Source organism: Pungitius pungitius, chromosome 21 (assembly GCF_949316345.1).
Source record: "Pungitius pungitius chromosome 21, fPunPun2.1, whole genome shotgun sequence".
Taxonomy (NCBI): domain Eukaryota; kingdom Metazoa; phylum Chordata; class Actinopteri; order Perciformes; family Gasterosteidae; genus Pungitius; species Pungitius pungitius.
This window is the reverse complement of record NC_084920.1, coordinates 9,859,489-9,879,689: the sequence shown is the minus strand read 5'-3', so window position 1 is coordinate 9,879,689 and position 20,201 is coordinate 9,859,489. Positions and strand designations below refer to the sequence as shown.

The 20,201-nt window shown below is 45.1% G+C and overlaps 1 protein-coding gene across 5 annotated transcripts in view; it reads right to left on the bottom strand.

Annotated features, from left to right (window-relative positions):
• Window positions 1-20,201, bottom strand: part of ryr2a (ryanodine receptor 2a (cardiac)) — a 119,653-nt gene that overhangs the window by 77,354 nt on the left and 22,098 nt on the right. For 4 of the 5 annotated variants that reach the window (XM_037462837.2, XM_037462841.2, XM_037462839.2 and 1 more), the window contains exons 2-21: window positions 18,308-18,427; window positions 18,009-18,113; window positions 16,576-16,650; window positions 15,773-15,851; window positions 14,451-14,563; window positions 13,730-13,829; window positions 12,750-12,846; window positions 11,791-11,865; window positions 10,286-10,442; window positions 9,492-9,656; window positions 6,855-6,976; window positions 5,775-5,958; window positions 4,947-5,082; window positions 4,313-4,408; window positions 3,029-3,147; window positions 2,059-2,192; window positions 1,660-1,901; window positions 1,377-1,569; window positions 864-1,068; window positions 224-328 (exon numbers count right to left, since the gene is read on the bottom strand). In XM_037462837.2, coding sequence (XP_037318734.2) covers window positions 224-328; window positions 864-1,068; window positions 1,377-1,569; window positions 1,660-1,901; window positions 2,059-2,192; window positions 3,029-3,147; window positions 4,313-4,408; window positions 4,947-5,082; window positions 5,775-5,958; window positions 6,855-6,976; window positions 9,492-9,656; window positions 10,286-10,442; window positions 11,791-11,865; window positions 12,750-12,846; window positions 13,730-13,829; window positions 14,451-14,563; window positions 15,773-15,851; window positions 16,576-16,650; window positions 18,009-18,113; window positions 18,308-18,427 — 2,622 coding nt within the window. Of the gene's footprint in view, window positions 1-223; window positions 329-863; window positions 1,069-1,376; window positions 1,570-1,659; window positions 1,902-2,058; window positions 2,195-3,028; window positions 3,148-4,312; window positions 4,409-4,946; window positions 5,083-5,774; window positions 5,959-6,854; window positions 6,977-9,491; window positions 9,657-10,285; window positions 10,443-11,790; window positions 11,866-12,749; window positions 12,847-13,729; window positions 13,830-14,450; window positions 14,564-15,772; window positions 15,852-16,575; window positions 16,651-18,008; window positions 18,114-18,307; window positions 18,428-20,201 lie in introns of those variants that run through there. The other variant, XM_037462842.2, reaches the window with a different exon arrangement.

Below are 20,201 nucleotides of genomic sequence, written 5' to 3'. Positions count from 1 at the left end.
TATCAAGTAAACATGCATTTTAATCATTGGAACAACACCTGCATTTTATTTTTCACTTTCCATGTTTGTCCTTTGGTAGCAATAATATAACGGTTTTCAAATCAGAATAGGATGTTGAGGATTTTTATGGTAAAGGGACTCAGTTGCAAGTTGAATTGGCATCAGATGAAATGTATGTCAATATGCATAATAAAGGTCATTCAATCATTGGTTCTGTACTTACTGCACCGTAGGTCCAGCCCAGTTCTATCTTGTTCATTACCCACAGTTCATGGATGTTTTCTGCAAGCTTCTCCCTGATCCTCTCCAAGTGAGGCGGCAGCACAATCTGCAAGCCCATGGAAGAACAAAACGTTGATACGACTTTGGTACATGGGTCTGCTGCTGCGTTCCACTGCTCCTACCCTCATTTGTTTTGTTTTACAGAAAATAACATGACCTGCACATAGGCATGAAACGCTTCTCTCGTCATTAGACCATGAGGTCTGTCGCCACCTACACATGTTTATATAACATGCAATATTAATAATAATGATAACTCCTTGAGGTTTTCTTCTGGACCAGAATGGCGTGTTTTTATTTATTTTTAGCATATTATTGTCCTTAATTGAGTTTCTCCCCTCATTATGAATTGTTTGTGTTAGTTTGTGCGTGTTCGCAGCCGATCGGCGTGCTGCACACATCGATGGACCTCGGGGGGGCCAACGCGGAAGCACGGCGTGAAGCTCGAGTTCTGGAGCCAGGAATACCTAATATCTTAAGGTAATGATGTTATTAGAAATGTAACTATTTTACTTTTCCATCGTTTATTGTACTTTATTTAATCACACGATTATTGATGTCATAATACGATCACACTCTACCTGGCTGGTGTCTACAGGTGTGGGGGTGAAAGCTGCCTGGCTCAAGGTGATTGTGGGTCCCAGCAGGTCTTTGGCTGCAGTCTGGTCCTGACCGGCCTCCAGCTTCAGCTTCTCCCGGGGCAACACCGCCTCGTAGCAAGGGGCGTAACCCGGAGGAGGGAGGAACTTAAACTCCCCGTGACGACCCCCCAGGAGGAAACGCACCCTGCAGTGTGACAGACAACAAGAGTCAAGGAGAGTCTATTGTCCAAAGGGTATGATGGAAAAATGGATGTGATTGCTTTCCCACACCTCAGAGGGGAAAAGTACCAAACACAGACATTAGTTTTTTATTATAGCTGATTTCAGCATTCTGTACAATTACTAAACTAAATAGTTATAAAAGTAAAAGTAAAAGTTAATTTGAATGGACAAAAGTACTATAAACGTGCAGTAATCATTTCCTTCTTAATTATTGTAGTATTTATTCTCTTGAGTTTCCTCTGACGTAACAGCAACAGCATTCTCACTGACTTGACTCCTGCAGAGAAGCTGGCCACGGGGAAGAAGAGGCCGTCAGAGTTGAAGTTCTCAAACATGCCCTGGACGGGCTGGCCGTTGATCCTGAAGGAGATACTGGGCACGCTGAGGTCCAGGCAGCAGCTCACCACATCTTCTGCTCTCAGAAGATGCTGATTGGGTGAGCTCACGGTTCGCGCAATGCAGCCTGCACAGTGAGAACAGAGTTTTAACCCTCAGCGTTCCAAGCGGTGCACACTATGTAGCAAGTACCAGAAGACTCGCACAAGCACCTCACCTGACCAGAGATGGAGTCCATCGAAGCCATAGGAGTAGAGGTCATCGCCCACCCCGTTGCCGCCCCACCCCTCGCCCCCGCTGGGATAAGGCGCGTAGCCGCTGGTGTTGGCCCAGCCCACCCTGAGGTGTGAAGCCTCTGCTGTGACGAAGGGCAGCGCCTGATCCACAATCAGCTCGTAGTACCACTTTCTGTACTGAGCAGAGCCGTTGCTCACTCCCAGGAAGATGTTGGGACGCATGCTGATGGGAGGAGAAAGCAGAGGAGGAGTCAACAAGCCGTCTGAAAAGCGACTGCGCCGGGTCAGAGTGACGACAAAGTGTTCGCCTTTTCATTTTTGGATTGTTGTATTAGATTGCGTGTGAGTGTGTGTGTGTGTGTGTGCGTGTGTGTGTATACCTGCTTACGTGGTTGATCAGGCGGGTCTGCAGTAACAGTTCTCTTCCTGGCAGCAGGTTGTCACAGATCAGGTGCTGGTTGGAGCGCACTGCCACGCCGTGACACACGCACAATGAGCACAACACATCTAGAACCTAGATGGTAGCACACACACACACACACACACACACACACACAAAGACACACCAGAACATATGTCAGTGTTGTAAAATGTATCTTCGTTACAATGAACACACTCGTACTGACACAGAGACTGAACTGCAGGGTTCCCGAGGGATTGGGTTGGAGAGGCTGCAGCTCGGCTCCTCTGCCTGCGGCAATCAGGGGATTGAAAATAAAGCTGGTGGAGAAATCCCTTCTTGTGTCTCTCTTGCTTCATCAAGCACTTCAGCCCTCAGCTGCCTCGTGTTCTTCAGATTCCTGGAGGCCTTTTAGCACCACACACACTCATCCATGTGGAATATCATCACATAACTTTTTTGAATAACTTGCAGGGGAGACATTCCAGGTGAGTAGGATAAAAAACCTTTGATCACTTGCATTGAGCCAACTGTTTTCATGCTCAAATATGCAAATAAGGCTTTAGTTAAGGTTAACCTTCGGGGGAATTTAAGAGAAATCTGTAGATACAAGAAGAAGCTGAACCCTAAACCGAAATGTGTATTTTGGATGATCTATTTTGTCTTGTCTGCAGGACAGTGTGTAATGGAAGCAACACAGCCCATAACCGATAAATTGCTCGAGTGACTGGGTGCACAAAAATGCCTTTTGTCTTGCCTTTAATGCCTTTGACGAAGACTTGTACACGTTAGGCCAATTTTTTGACATGCTGTACACGCCTCTATGTTTACACAGTTCTGATTGCAACATTTGTTTTTATTTTAACCAAAGTCAACGTGATCTCTTTGAATTGAAAAATTGAATTGAACGTGATCCTTTTCTGCAAGTCCTTATGTATAAGTGCTTGTACCTTGTAGTTGCGTCCATGCTTGTCCAACAAAGATATAATGGATTTGATGTGTCCCTCTTTGATTATATTCAGCGCCTCAGGACTCTCCACCAGCACACAGTGAAGCACCTCTAGTATACCTGCAAATACATAATATGCATAGTAAGAGTGACTACATATGGACAGAAGGCTTTCAAACCAGGAGTCATTCTGACACCATAATTCCTACTGTGTTGTTCTTTTAAAAAATCCACAGGCATTTTAGTGGCTTTTTTCACTCTCACCACAAAGATCAGTCAGACTGACAGATTGCTTGCCATTTGGAAAAATCTGATAAATAGGAGAAGCCCTGGGAGACAAGGTGTTATCATTATGGCATTCTTCCGTGGATACTTTTTAAATCAACCGTGCTAAAGTGGGTGTGAACCACAAGGGACAGGACCGACCGCTGGAAGAGCTGGGCCCTGTTCCTCGTACGTGGTTCAACTAAGTTGATCAAATGTCCCATTATCCAGCTGAAATAACAGGATGATTGATGTCAGGTGTCCCACCTTGAGCCCAAAAAAAGAAAAGATAATATCAAACTGAAAAAAGTCAACATATGTGTTTTTCATATACGGAATGTATCTAGTCATATTTGTAAATTCTGATATCTTGGCAAAATATCTGCTTTTCCTGCACGTCCTGCCTGTCATACACCCGTCCTGTCTTCATGCGTGTTTTAGCTGTGCTAGGGCAATCAAGATTGGCAGCAAAAGGCTTGTCCAAGAAGCCCTTTAGGCAATTGCTGATTAAATTGAAAAAATATGTGACACACAATCAGAGTCCTAAATAGCCTCGGGGCGCATTCTCGTCAAGGCCGGTATTGACAGGGGAGGACATTCTGGAGGAAGTAGGGGAGAACAGATTTTATCGCCATTCAAGCAGACGAGACGACTATTATACTAAATTAAACTGCAAATTATTGTGTTTTGACACCTTTATTGTTTTGCATCAAACAACTTAAATTGATTCCATTGACCTCGCTAGAAAATGTTGCACCAACCGCCACTACTCATAGTGCTTCCACGGTTTTAGAACCGATTGGAGGAAGGAATATACGAATCCAATTAGCTATAGAAAAATATGAACAATATGATGAATCGAAATGAAGGTTTGCACTTCCATGACTGTGGAAAGATACAGCTTGCACTACTGACAGACTGATACTTCATCACAACCACCAATGGAGTCTTTCACTCACTTCATATTGATCCAAAGGTGATCAGTGATTCTGTTTCAGACCGTTAAGGCGAGCTGACCTACCAGACGAGGCCTCCAGTCTCTCGAGCCTGCTGATGAGCCAGTCCAATGAACCGGAAAACTGAGCACAGTTCTTCCTGTTTCCTCTGATCAGAGCCGCTGGGAGGAGACAGAAAAGGAGACACGTGACTCAAGGAGTGCTGCTTTTATGCGATAATGGCAACACGAGCAGTCCCAAGGAACACACAGCAGTGTTTCTCTGCTGGTTGGAGTGTGCTCACCTTTGTGTCTGCACATGTCTGTGTTTGTCTGCTAGGAGCAGAGGAGGGTTGTAAACACGCCACCATGACATGCCGTCATGTAAGTAAATAAAGACTATTGAGTTGAGGTTATAAAAGAACAAGTTATTGACTTGTTCTGGAGGAGAGGTAACCTTAAACAACCTCTGCTCTGGTCCTCCGGCATGTCGAAAGAAATTCTATTTGGTGGGGGCGGGGTCAACCCCTAATTTCAAGATCTGTGTTTATCTCTACTGTCTGTCTTTTAACATCATCTCATCAATGTTCATCTCTTTGGATAATAGAAATGATTTATTTAATTGAATGTATCTAATTGGATCACTTTCTGTCCATTGTAGAATCTTGCTTCAGTTACTCTTAACCATGTGCAGTGTGTGTCAGTGTGTGTGTGTGTGTACCCAGTAGTTGGTAGAGGGAGTTGAGAATGGAGCTCCACGTCTCTCCCCCCTCCCTTCCCACTGCCTCAGCAAAATGAGCCGCACTGCTGTAGACGTGCAGACGATCGATACACTCCTGCACCAGGCTGATCATTCCCTGCGGACACACAGGTTGTTGCTTTCACTCAGACACACACAAGCCAAAGAAGTGGAAAAGAGGAGATAGCATTTGGCTTCAACTGTTAATGCTGTGGAGGCCGATGTTGACATTTACAGTCTTGAGTACTTTATCGTGGTCACATTTGTCCGACATGTTGATGTCAACTGCATGCTTGGAGGTGTAGCACTGCCACAGTACAACGGAGCAACCATTGGTGGAGTCCATCATGCACATTGTGATTGCTTTTTTTAACTTACACAAAATACCAAAGAATAGAAAAAGGAAATTGGGACAGGATCAATAAATAACACAACAATACAGATGGTGAACCAACATGGAAATTTTGAACTTAATTTAACAGTGAGACATGACGGGACATTTTTACCTCCTTGGTTTCTGTGTGATACATTTGATTAAAAATGTTTTAAAACTACTGATGAAGAAAAACTCCCAATAATTTTAATCATGCTTTCAGAGGCAATATTTAACAAATAATCAAAACTCGACATAAACCCTTTCTGAAGTTATATGTGTTATTTTTTATTTATTTAGAAAGGTAATTTGCTATATTGAAGAACTGATTCTGAAAAGGAAATCATTCACAGGTATTGAGGTACAAGCTACAAACACACACACACACACACACACACACACACACACACACACACACACACACACACACTCCCTACCTCTTCCTGAAAGAGGTTCTGCCGGTTCTTCAGAGCCCTGAGTCGGTTCTGCTTGTCTTCGTGTTCCAGGTGATCTCCCGGTGGATGGAAATAGCCAATCAGATCCTGCAGACTCAGACTGACCGAATCTATTGGTAGATCAAGTGTGGAGGTCTTCCCCTTTCTCCTCAGTGTGTCCAGACCCCTGGGGTGAAAATGGGGTGAAGGCCATCAATCACTGTCTTTACGATGTGACAAGCTGCTTCTGCAGTATGATTGTTTTCAGAATGCCGGATTGATTCCCCAGTCCAAACAGATGTGGCGGCCCCTAATGTTTGAGATTACGTGCACTATTTCAAACGGCTCGCCAAAAGGCGGGAGGGACTTATCTACATCTTATAGTTGGATTCTCAGTGAGTAATAATCAACGTTACTGCTCTCTAGAATTCTTTGTCAGAACCAATTTCTATCTTTGTATGTCTGTTATGAAATTACCAGTGTACGTGTTGCTGTACATGGCAGCTACCTAGCCACTGGTGTGCAGCAAGACAGCTTGTTGAAATGACTTGAACTTTGGCACAATTATATGAAGAGGATAATTTAAGGAGTACAAGTTTATTGCATGCATAAGCTACATTGCAGCTTTTTTTCCCCAAAAATGTCAAATTTCAATGAAGTCGGTTAGATGACAGCACTGTTTTTTAATCACACATTTGGAGGGGCCAGTTCCAGATCTGTTCTGGAATGGATATTTGTTTTGTTCCATAGTTCATGTGCACACTACGGTGCAGCTGGTCAGTTAGTACGTTTTTTAAGATGATTTAAGCTACAAGAATCATGTTCAATTTCTCACAGCTACTTGCATTCAGGAGGAAAGAAGTGAAGAGCAAAGGCCTCTTTAGAAGAGCATCAGTATTACTTACGATGGATCCCTGCCAATCACAGTTTATTATTCAAAGTCAATAAACATCGCCTTCCTCTGAAGGTGTCGAATTACCATCCTTTGGCGTGGTATTTCATGCCTTCTCTGTAACATAATGCATATCTAGGCTTGTGTTTGTGCATTTGGATGTGTGTGTGTGCGTGTGTGTAGTAATCCACCTGATGAAGAGGTTGAACAAAAAAACAGTACTGCGGATGACTCTGGCAGTGCGACTCTCCTCGTGTTGTGACCGGGACAGCGTCAGCCCGTCGTCCATGTGACCCTCATGGTGCATGATGGCCTGAAATGAGAACATCACACTGAGTTAGTACAATTACATCTTCAAAAGACATGACTGTTGGGTTAAGCCCGAGAAAACGAAACAAAAAAAGATTGTTAAGTGTTCAAGGCTCTCTGGCAGAAATTTTGAGCCAACCTGAACCCTTTCAGTAAGTCGGCATTGGATGCTGACTTTGCACAAGAGAATTATTATTAAGACATTACAATGTGACATTAAAAGTGGGATACCAGTGACAGAATGGAGAAGTAGAAAAGGTAAACAAAGAGGACGGCACATGTGTGATAAGACTGCCATATTAAAATCTATACAATAGCCTAGCACGGCCGTGTTACAGAATCGCAATATATCGCAATGTATTGTAACTGTCACGGTTTGGGTCTGCTTGTCTTATTTTGTAGCTTTCTTGTGTCTCGTGTCTCTGGGTAACTTCACTTCCTGTCCTGTGATTGCCTGATTGCTTCCACCTGTGTCCAATCCCCTGCACCTCCCTTGTGTATTTAAGCCCTGTGTGCCAGTTGTCCTTGGTCGCGTCATTGTCCATGTTACTCGTCGGTGGTGCACGTTGTCCTGGTTTGGTTGCAAATAAAGAGCACGTTAAGAAGAATCCTGCATCTGAGTCCTGCCTTCCGCCTGCACCAGCACCCGATCCGTGACAGAATGACGCGACCACAAAGGGACTCAGCAGGATTCAATTTTGTGAACCCGTTTTTGGGAACCCGTCTGCCCCTCGGCGGTCCCCGCAGCGTGCAGCAGGCTGCCAGGCGTAACGCCGACCCCGGCTCGCCAGCAGGCTCTGGGCGGCGTTCCGGTCGACGCCCTCGCCGCTGTCCAGACACCGCTTGGGACTCGCAGTGGGAGGCCAGCGCCCAGCCTCCAGTCCTCAGCGAACGCGGGGAGCAGGTGCTGGAGCTGGCCGCCCTCCTCCAGGCCAGGTACGATCCCCACGTCCTGGACCTCCGAGTTCGGCGGCAGCAACACCGCCCCAGACGCCCGTCAGCGCCCGTGCCGGCCCCCAGACGCCCGTCAGCGCCCGTCCCGGCCCCCGAGACGCCCGTCAGCGCCCGTCCCGGCCCCGAGACGCCCGTCAGCGCCCGTCCCTGCGCCGAGACGCCCGTCAGCGCCCGTTCCTGCGCCGAGACGCCCGTCAGCGCCCGTTCCTGCGCCGAGACGCCCGTCAGCGCCCGTTCCTGCGCCGAGACGCCCGTCAGCGCCCGTTCCTGCGCCGAGACGCCCGTCAGCGCCCGTTCCTGCGCCGAGACGCCCGTCAGCGCCCGTTCCTGCGCCGAGACGCCCGTCAGCGCCCGTTCCTGCGCCCAGACGCCCGTCAGCGCCCGTTCCTGCGCCCAGACGCCCGTCAGCGCCCGTTCCGGCCCCCAGACGCCCGTCAGCGCCCGTTCCGGCCCCCAGACGCCCGTCAGCGCCCGTTCCGGCGCCCAGACGCCCGTCAGCGCCGGTTCCGGCCCCCAGACGCCCGTCAGCGCCCGTTCCGGCCCCCAGACGCCCGTCAGCGCCCGTTCCGGCCCCCAGACGCCCCCCTTCAAGGACCAACTTCCAGGCGGTCCCAAGAGGGTGGGGTCAGGGGTTGGCCTGGAGCCCCACGCCACGACGCCGGAGCCGCACAGCTCGGCGCCCCCCGCCACGACGCCGGAGCCGCACAGCTCGGCGCCCCCCGCCACGACGACGCCGGAGCCGCACCGCCCGGCACCCCCCCAGACCCTGACGCCCGGTCGCCGACCCGGCAGGCTCCCCGAGACCCTGAGGCCCGGTCGCCGACCCGGCAGGCCCCCCGAGACCTTGAGGCCCGGTCGCCGACCCGGCAGACCCCCCGAGACCCTGAGGCCCGGCCGCCGTAGCGGTCGGCCCCCCGAGACCCTGAGGTCCGGCGGTCATCCCGGCCGGAGGGACCCGACCCCGTGCCGCCGACCCTTGGAGTCCCCTGAGCGGCCGGGGGTTGTCGGGTTCCCCGCCCTCCCTCCCTTGTCTGTTTTTCTGGGTTCCACCCTCCTTTAGGACCGTCTGGAATTCGGTCCTTGAGGGGGGGGTTCTGTCACGGTTTGGGTCTGCTTGTCTTATTTTGTAGCTTTCTTGTGTCTCGTGTCTCTGGGTAACTTCACTTCCTGTCCTGTGATTGCCTGATTGCTTCCACCTGTGTCCAATCACCTGCACCTCCCTTGTTTATTTAAGCCCTGTGTGCCAGTTGTCCTTGGTCGCGTCATTGTCCATGTTACTCGTCGGTGGTGCACGTTGTCCTGGTTTGGTTGCAAATAAAGAGCACGTTAAGAAGAATCCTGCATCTGAGTCCTGCCTTCCGCCTGCACCAGCACCCGATCCATGACAGTAACATAATGCCATCATGAAACAATCACATATTGTTGCAAGGTTGTTGCCAACAATATGGGACAGGTTGCATTTGCAACAGGTTTCAAACGATTTGAATAAAAAGATCATAAACTCTAGCGTTTGCAAGAAAGACGGGGGATGAAAAGGGGCGGTTTGGTTTCGAGGAGCAAGGTACCTTTCTCTGCACCCCGCCCATGCGTGCACACTTGGTGTCAATAGTCTGGTAGGTGAGCCACAGAGAGGTGTCAACATGTTGGATGTAACACACAGAGTCGCCATACTTGATGTCGGGAACGCCCATCCCGTCCACATCCTTCCTCCCACCAGGGTCCAACTTTTCCTGAAGGAAAGAGAGAGGAAAGGGAAACAACTGATTACTGCGATTAATACAGATGAAACGTTACATGACAAGGATAGGGGCTGCTTTAAGGCAATATTTCAGGTCCCAGTTACTTTAAACCACAAGCGTTGAATCTTAGGCTAACCAACCAACTCAAAAAAGTGGTTGAACGAGGCAGATTGGCGAACCACAGCGGAGAAAAAATACCAAAAAAAATCCACATTTTGACTGCTCCTGTGTCTGGGCCCTGAAGCCTCCACAAAAGCCTGTCCTAGAGTAGCAATCCTCCCTCTATAAACCATTCCCCTTTCTCCCCACAGAAAGAAATGTCCAAATGGACACTTTTTAACATGGCCGTGCCCTTGGTGCTGGGGTCAAAAAACACCAACAGTAGTATTTATTTTCATTTTCCATTATTTTCACATGTCTAATTGTTTTACTATGTTGTTTCACATGTATGAACACATCATTTAAATGATGCCTTTACATATCCTTGCTGAAAGTGAGACAACCCTTCCATTTGAACCTATGCTGCAGGAAGCCGGAGAAAAGGCTCGGGGGAGAAGATGGAACCATGGGGAAGCATTTCCTTTACACAGACAGTGCTGCACATGTCGTTAACCATGTACCTTGGAGGACCTGAAGCAGAAGGCTGTAGACTTGACATCGGCGTTCTCTTTGTCCAATAGCAGCAGAGATTTGTCTTCTACTAGACTCAGGTACTTCCCTGTGGTCACGTGTCTCAGCCTGAACTGCTGACCCCAGCGGATATGACTCCCACTCCACCTGAACACAAACAAATAGACGTGAAGATTACGTTTTTAAGTCTTCTGCAATGCAGCATGATGTTGATGTAGTAAAATATGGTGCGTTTCCACAGGGTCCCAAATCTTCAGGGCTCTAATCTGATCAGCTGCACATTTGTTGAGCAATACTTAAAGCCAGAGCACAATCAATGCACAAAGCTGCGTCGCGGTAGTGTTACAGAGTGCTGGTTGGTCAGTGGTGGTTTCTGATTGAGATGATTAATGGTAACACAAATACACAATACAAAGCTCATTTACTATTTGTCTCAGGCAATTAAGTATCACAGATACAAATTATGTATCTAATGTTCCTTCACTCCAGCAAACATTCCTCACAGCCATCCCTCCTAATCTCCTCCGCTGTTTCTCACTGAAATCCTTCTCCGGGTCAAGATGCTGCCAGATTTCTCCCGATTAATTATATTTTCCCTTCATTTTCTTTCCCCTTTTGTTATCAACACCTGTTTATACCACCGGTCCTACTGTTACCACCGGCACAACAATGTGGCAAAGCTGAATGGCTCTGCCCACATCACAGCGCCCACAGTCTGGCTGTTTCAAAGCAGTAAATGTAACTTAAATGGTTAAAATAAGGCAACAACTTGGTTAACTCGGGTATCCAAGGAGGTGCTGCCCGGTAATAAAGGCTTCCTGGTCCTGATGTCCTGCAGTTACCTAGCAACTATTGAAGCCATTTAAAAGCTGCTGGCGGACACCGTGAGTAAAAGTTGGAACATAAACACGCTAGACCCCCTTCATAATGTGACAAATCCTCAGCTGTGGCTGCAATAACATTTTCTTTTTTATCGGCAATTGGTTTTGGTGATAGTTGATATCTCAATGTATCCTCTCTGACAGTGTTATACGCAATATCTTAAGTTGCGTTGCCATTTGTCTCTGATTTGGGTTTCCAAACACATCATTGCAGTTTCTACGGAAAAGTTTGTCTTTTTTCTTAATAGAGCTGTTACGATTATTATTATCAGTATCAAAAGCTGCAACCTGTGATCACATATTAGCTAAGTCATCCCTAAAAACCTCTCTGCTTTAAGTGAAAGTGCCGTTAAAGTTTCTATTTTTGTCGTGTCTTGTATGTGAAATTTGTGTCTCTTAACATTCTGTCAGTTATCTGTGTTTTTATGTGGTGTTTGTGTGAAGATTTGACACAGCCATCATGGCCAGGTTAACGTTGTATTCTGGATCGGGTTAAAATAAGGTTAAATTCAAAATAATAATATAATAATAATATTAAAAAAATATAATGAAAATATATAAAAGATATAGATCTATATTTCTATGCATATATGTGCTATGAATGGTGTACTCACACAACCCGCAGTGTCTCCAGCCTCCACAGGGACCTGGCATGACTGGACACTGCTCCCCCCTCATAGTGTACTGTCCTGGGGGTAAAAAAGAAAAGGAGCACACCATCACAATATATCTCATATATCCACGTACACACAACACACAACAATGTAAAAGTCACTTTTTCCAATTCTACTCCAGTTACATACAACTTAGAAGTGCTACTACCTGGATGAGGGAGGAGAACACAGTCGCTCTCATCGGCATCGTTTAAAAACATGGTTGTCCCTTTTGGGAACATCTTAAAACTATAATTACTAATGCTCCTCCGTGTCGCAGTCACAGCAGACAGCTCAGCCTGTGGGAATTTTCCTTAAAATGGAAGCTGAATATCACATCTAATTGTCTAAACTCAAATTCCACTCAAACCAGAAAGCATCAGAAGCATTGTTTTCAGAGGTGACTTTGACATTCTACAAAGTCATAAGACACTTCAATTTCAATAAGAGATTTTGTGATGATGGACAAGGTAATTGAACTCAGCTTTGATGGCTTTTAATGCTATATTTAAATGTAATACCAACTGTGGAATCATATGCCTGGTTTGAACTATCTAATGACGTGAATGCTAGCTGGTCGTAAACCCTGGACTCCATATGTACTTTTGATGCCGAAGAATAAACCATGTATTTTGGTTGGAAAAGTTGACTTACAAACTAAATTAACCTCGATCGGAAGTCTATTTTACAAAGACACTGTATACACGTAACAAGTGGAAAATGTCCTGTGAACAGGGAAGCTTTTTTTGAGAAGACAACGTGAGCCTTCGTGGGTTCACAGCCCCAGCCTCCATACTTGACAAGTGATGAGTTTGAATATGTTCAACCTGATGTTTACACTGAATCAGCTCAGGATAAATATTGTGTAAAAAAGACTACATTGTTAAGTCTATAAGTCAGTCCAGTTTTTAGCACATCACCTTCTCTGCTCGTCCCCATGCTCCCCAGAAGGAACAGTCAGACACTCGTCCATGTGACCGTGAAGCAGGCGCAGGACGTCCCCTCCTATTAGGAAACCTGCAAAATAAGAGTCATTGAGAAAAATAGGGATGATATAGGAAAAGTAGAAGGACAGATAAAAGGGACTTTGGGAATAAACATGAATCATACTAGAGAGAAAAGCTCCAGAGTCAATAAACGCAAAACCTATCCTACAACACCGGGAAACCCTTTTGAGCGTTCTGATGTGACTTGACTGTGCTGACGTGGGAGGAGGGCAGCAAGGATCAATTATAGCATGAAAGCAGACATGCCAGCCCCTGAAAGCCACCTATTCAGCTAAATAAAGAGCAGCACCAGCAAAACTGACGGCCCGAATGAAGACCACCCCTGTCTTCAAAAAATGTCCCCCTGTAGGTGTACTTCCATTTTACATATCAGCTAAGCGTGTCCACATCATAGTTCTACACTGTTGCCCAATAACCGATTGCACAAAGGAAAAAGAGGCGCTGGCAATATCGGCAAAACATTAGAATGGTGGTGAAGGGCGGGGAAATAGTTCATGCATAAAGCGATTACAGAACATATTATGTGCATTCAACCTCATTTCCAGACACAAGAGTCCATATGAAAAGGCAACACAGAACAAGATAAACATTTGTTCAAATGTTTCCCAAAACAAGAAGAGTCCCGAGGGTGTTTCTGTGTAGGAGTACGATTACATTTAGTATTCACCGTACTACCGTCACTTCCACCTTCACCTTACTTTATCAACTGTTGTCTTCCAAATCCTCACTTGTGGAAACAATGTTCCTCCTAATGTCCTGAAATCTGATTACACCCTACCAATTCAATTTGTGCAAAAACGCAAAACCACAACAGAGGATTGTACAAAAGCACACTACACTACGATTGAAAAGAGGAAACAGACGGAGAAACAAAGGAATGTAGAGCGCTGTACCTTGTGCTACTTCACTGCCGGAACAGATGGGAGCTACACTCCATAGTGTCTGCTGGAAGGCTGCATCGACGTGGAGACTGCCGTTACCGTAGGACAGATGCTGCAGGAGCAAACAAAAACAAATTCATTGCACACTGGTATACACACAAAACACGCAGACCAAGTCTAGCTATGGGAAACAGCAGGGGCCGGTCCCATGAAGTTAGTTCAGGACGAGTCCAAGCGGCAGACATCTCCTAGACCACAAGTGTCAAACTCAAGGCGGGTGGGCCACATCCGGATGACTTTGCTAGTGGGAGAATTACAGAAAGACATACAGTACGTTGCATTTCTATAAAAGTACCTGCTATTTCTAAAAAGTCCACTGGGTGTAGCACTCTGTGAGTGAGCGCATGCGTTCACCAACAGTGCCGGTAGATCCATAGACAGACAGTATATAAAGGCTAGCTGTCTTAGGGCGGAGTGTAGAACGTCATAACATTGTGTTGGTAGTGCTACATGTACTTTAAAAAATAATAACATGCTCAATTTTCAACCGATTTTTAAACGGTTTGGTTTGGTCAGAGATGTAGTTATGATACTAGAGACAAAGCTATTTAAGTAGCAAAGGAAAGAAACCGTAAAAAAAAGACAGAAGTAACGAATGAAGGAAACAGAAATAAGTGAAGACACAAGGTGAGAGTGATTTGAGCAAAACTTCTCACAAACAGCTGCAACTCACCAGATATCTTTCAGAGGAGACGCTGACCAGGATGAGATCATCTCCCACTCTGACCTTCTCCCCCTCTGACCGCTGCTTGGATGCTGGATGGATGGTCCACCAGCATGCCTCGCCTACGCTCAGACACACACAAATAAGAAAGGACACATAAAGGAAACATTTACTTAGCAAAAATATCTGAAATATTTCCATCAAATGCAGAAGCAAGACAAAGCAACATGAAGCCAAGTATCTCCAATACACTTTCTATCCGGTTTGGCTTTGTCTAGCAATACGACTATAGATTTAAGCTCTCCAGCTACCAGCTGTTAGGCCTTTCACACACAAAATGCTTTCATCTGGGAGAGCCACATGTTGGAGAGCACAAAGCCTGGGAAGAAGTTAGCATGATTAGCATGCGTTGTTGTTTTGGTGTGGAGATTTACTGAACGGGCGGGTGTGTATGTTTATGAACTGCCGAGCTCCGCTTGGGCACGTTTCCGGGCCTCAGAGGCTGGTGAACGCTGTGTATAAACCACACTGTGCTGCTGTAATATCCTATTGGTTTGCCAGATTGATCCCCACAAATGATACTGGTATTTGGAACATGATCTATTCAAATTGCGGGTTGCCATCCGTCCCTTAAAATACGGAATCGTCCCGTGTTTGAGAATAAAGTAGCTTGTCCCGTTTTGAATCAATACCGGGCGGGGTTTGTCCCGTATTTTCCGAGTTGTCTTCAAGGCACATCTCATGCAAATAATCCCACCCGAGTCCTATTGGGCCCGTGATTGGGTAATACTCGCTGCCATTGTTGGTTTGATTGGCCTGAAACAAACCAATCAGAGTCAGAGGAGGGTGGGTCTCTCATGACATGTAATGTAATGTCTCTTGGCGGAGGGTCGATTTGAAAGAATGGGGCAGCCAGCTCCCAATTACACAGCCTCCTAGCAACACCTCTGCCAGCTCGTAGCCACACAGGGCCTGCCAGGTGGTCGTTAGCTTAGCATCCAGCTAGCTTCCCTGCCGTAAATACTTATACTTTATATGCTTGGAGAACACTGACAGTAACTTACCAAAACAAAAAGGGTCTGAGCTGCACAACGAAAAAGTTTGTAGATGCTAAAAAAGCCCATAGAGCTGATGGGAACGGCAGATGAGGATACTTTTCCTTGGGTTTGTCTCCTTAAGTAACACTGCCACATTGCCTATTCTTTAATCTAACTAATAACATGGTCAGCTTTGAAGGAGCTAGAAGCTAACAGTGATAACAGCACAAACGTCCACTGCAGCGCTGTGTGGAGGTGCAGCCAAAGCTGTGAAAGAAACACTCGGACTCGTACCTGTTGTATCTTCCTGCAGTCCCACATCAAAAGCCAGTTTGTCTGTGGATGAGCGGGAGGTGGACAGACAGCACAGGTACTAAACAGAGAAACACAATTGATAAAATCATTTCTTTATCATTGATTTGTTGATTTCTTTATCATAATCAAGTATTGTCTTATAAGTAAAGTTGACTGAAAATCATCACCACACAAACACTTTGGATCATCATATTAAATGGATTCATTCTAATTTGCTTCTAAAATTGTTGTAGAATACAGAACCTCCAGTAATTTGGCAATTTTTGGAGTTAAGTTATTTTGTGTTAAGTTTGGTGCAACAGTTTCTGGGCTTTGGACTCCTTTTAGAAAACCTTCAACTTGACTGCGGCAGAGTCTTGAAAGTCTGCCCTGTCCCGCCTGGTTGTGGGTCTCCCGTGTGTCCTTGCCTCCAGCACTACGGAGCTCACCTTGAGCTCGGGACCGGCCTCTGCTGGAGGCTCTGCTGGTGTCTCAGCTAAAGGAGTTTCCGGTGACGCTGCATAATTTCATCGGATTTTGCTAAAATTGCAAACGGTGGCACCGATGACAAGCATTAAGAGGAGCAATATGAGAAGCCAATATTCTCAAAGATTGTCTTGTTTAATGATGTGGGTAACTTAGATGCTTTGGTATTAAATTGAGGCTGTTTCATAACCAGTTGAACGTTTCTAAACAGTAACTTAACATAAAACAAAAGATGATGAGATGATGAAAGATGATATAAACATGGGAGAAAGTAGTTTTGTACGTGCATGTTCATTAGTGTTTATGTGTTCACTGACCATTCCACTGTAGGAGTGGCGCAGCAGCACAGCGTGTCCGTACAGTAAGGTGCGATGGCCGCCGCCCTGGGCCGTCTGACAGAAAGACAGTGACATAAAGGAGGAAGAGAAATAAGTTGCATAAAAACAGGGAGTCAAAAAATAGTGAGAAACAGTCGAACGGAGATAATAATTATCCAATCGCACCATGCTGGCTATAAAGTAAACCTGTGTCCTTCAAAATGACATCACATTTTCTATACAGCCTTGTATGTGTCCCTTCTCCATACAGCATTTTCTCAAGACTTGGTGTGCTCTTAAACTTGAAAGTGACCCCAGTAAGACAGGGACATAAAAGTGGAGTCTTGCTCTGTGACTGACATTTGTCTTCCTAGCAGAAAGTGCTGCTACATAACCCACATGTTGCTGCCTCTCTAGCTGATGGAGTAGTTTGCGTATGTGCAATACATTTGTGCAATACCTCTCCTAAAAGTACTGTTTTAAGTTGTGTGAACATGGAGGTCCACTCACTATTAAATAAGGATGTCAATGAAGACACATCAGTATTTTACCAGAAATGATTCCCTACGCGATGAAAAGGTCTGGATTGCATTTTTTATTTTGGTCTATGAAGCAGTTCAGCCGATTGCCAAGCGACCATCGCATCACTTCAGCACCAGAACCAGCCAAACTCAGTAAAATCCCACCTCCGAGAACCATTTGAGAGGAGAACTGGTGGAGAAACTCCAGGTAAAGTAGCTGATCCGCTGATCAACCTGAGCTCACAATAAGACAGCAGGCTGGTGAGAGGTTTCTAGAGACACCAGGAAGGTCTGGCTAGCTGGCTGCACTCACACTAACAGCATATTCTGCTTTCCAAAAGATCCAGCATGGATAGGTACAGGAGTGAGGGACATGAAGCACCTGCCTATATGATATTATTATATCATACTGAATTGTATTATATGATACTTACTATTATATCACTAAATATGTTATATGATATATTGATTATGTTATACTGAATTGCGTGAGGGTGACAAATTATTGTATTTTTTACTCCTTTTTTGTGTTGGAAAAAACATTAAATATTGAACTGCAAAAAAGTAATGCTTTTTTGACACCTTAATTGTTTTGAATTCAATCATACTGTAAGGTTTGCTGAGAGATTACAGAAACACATTTTACCTGTAGCTGTCATCAGCTGACCTGTCTTGTGTAACAATCGAACCGGATTAAAACCGTATTGCTTGATGGAAAATGATGGGCAGCTTCCATCTGGCTGCTTTGAATTGTGAATTGTGGGTAAGTTCTGTGAGCAAGGAAGCCCTCTCACTGGGGCTGACTGGATGACAGTCAGTAAACACATTAAAGTAAAGTATAACCTTCTGTATATTCCCTGGTGTGTTTGTGTGGGTGTGTGTGTCTCAATGTGTGTAATGCGTCACACTCACCCCCTCAGCCTTCTCCTCGGTGTTGGCCAGCATCTCCTGGAGGGCTCGAACCGACAGTGACTGCTCCAACACAAAAGTGCAGATGGACAGATCTGGAGGGACATTCTGAAAAAGTAACACATCTCAGATGAGTTAATGATCTCAAATCAACTTGTATACTCATGCAGAAGAGTCCATTCTTTTGTATTATCACACAGTGACCTTGCAGAAATGGTGCTGATCTATTGTATGTTTGGTTGGAAACTTAACATAGTCAGTTAGAACTGGGTCTGTATGAATCAATCAGTATCAATCAGTACCTTGGAGTTGGAGATGGATTCAAGGAAACACAGTCTGTTTCCGAAGCCTTCAGCAGCCAGACAGAGTTTCTGCTGTTCCTTGTGGATCGTGGCTGAACACTGGAGGACCACCTCATCCTCCTATACACACACACACACACACACACACACACACACACACACACACACACACACACACACACACACACACACACACACACACACACACACAAAGGGATTGTTACAAAACAAAGCATTCATGACCTCAGAGTCGCTCATTGGTGGAGGGCAATAACTGCAACCTCGTCTTTCTAGAGAACTGACAGGTCGCCATTGGACCACTGCAGCTCATAAAGAATGCAACCCGCACACTCCGCTCTGCATCTGCCAAGCTGCTTGTTCCTCCCTCACAGAGCAAAACACTCTGTAAGATCCAAAATCTTTGTTGTCCTTGCTCCTAAATGGTGGAATGAGCTCTCTGATGACATCAGGACAACAGAGTCTTTTACATCTTCCGCCGCAAACTAATGACACACCTCTTCAGACTATCTCTTGTCTAAAAACACTGATAAATTGTAGCACTTAAATTGTACTTATAATGCCTCTCATCTATAACAAGTTGTTATTCGGCCTATTTGATGAAATTGCACTTTCTTGTTTCTTGATCTTCTGAGTTTGTATCGCTATGGTTGAAATGCACTTATTGTAATTGGCTTTGGATAAAAGCCAACTAAATGACATGTGATGTAATGTAATGTCCCAACAATACAGTTATTATCTTTTACAATTACTATTTTAAACCATGTATGTTCCCAACATATTTAACCTTCATTGCAACAACAACATGGCTAGCTTCCAATCTAGAGGAAAATACTATAATTTCAAAACAAATTAAACCTATGAGACAATGAAGAGTCAGGCTTTTTCCCATCATGCACTGGGTCTTGCAGTCAGTGGAGAGCAACTGCTGCGCTGGCTGCTGTGAGGTCATTGTTGACCACAACTTCACAGCTGCAAAGCAAGTTGGGAACCAGCATGCGTTGTGCTCGATTCTAAACCAGGATAAAAACAACAAACCCACTCTCAGATTATCTTCAGCGCGTTCTACTCCTAGCAACTGTCCAAGCTGTGCTCTCACATTTTCATTTTGTTTGCAGAAAACCTGGATATTTTAATTATTTATTATTATTATATCAAAGACAAAACAACTAAATCACATACAAACTACTTTAATGTCAGTTTCAGTCAGTCAGTCAAAAATATGGCATTAGATGTCTGATCATCTTTATAAGATTCATTGATCAGATAGTTTCAGTTTTAAAACACAATACCATAGAATTCTTTTGAGGCACTTGTGTTTGCCACGTCTAGGTGTTGAACCTCAGTATAGTGCAGTATGATCAAATGAACAGTTATTGTTTCAAGAGAAGGTAGAGATAATTAACATGCTTGTTACAAACAATTCAATATATGTCTGCTCACACATCATTTGAGTTCTAATCGACATCGGCAAACTGTGTGTCTGGAACATGGAAAAGAACTCTCAGTAGTTTCAGTTAACATCATTTGAAATAATTATCTGTGTGCCATCATTAACAGTAGGACAAAATAATTGGTGTTTTCAAGTAATATCACTTCAGCCTTCCTCTCTGTCCTAGTCTTCAATCAAGATAAAACCAAAAATAACCTGAACAATAGACTGAAACACCAGACAATCTGATCCCTTTTAAAGAGGTCAACTGGGAGTCAGTAGAGGACTAGCGAAAGAAACATAAGGAAATGTACATCTCACATCAGAGATCTGCCGTCTCCCTCTGCATATTCCATCTAAAAAAACACCACACGAACATTCGGGCGTGGGAACTGTGCTCCATTGGGTATCAACAGCTACGCTCCACTGAAGACCTAATGGAAG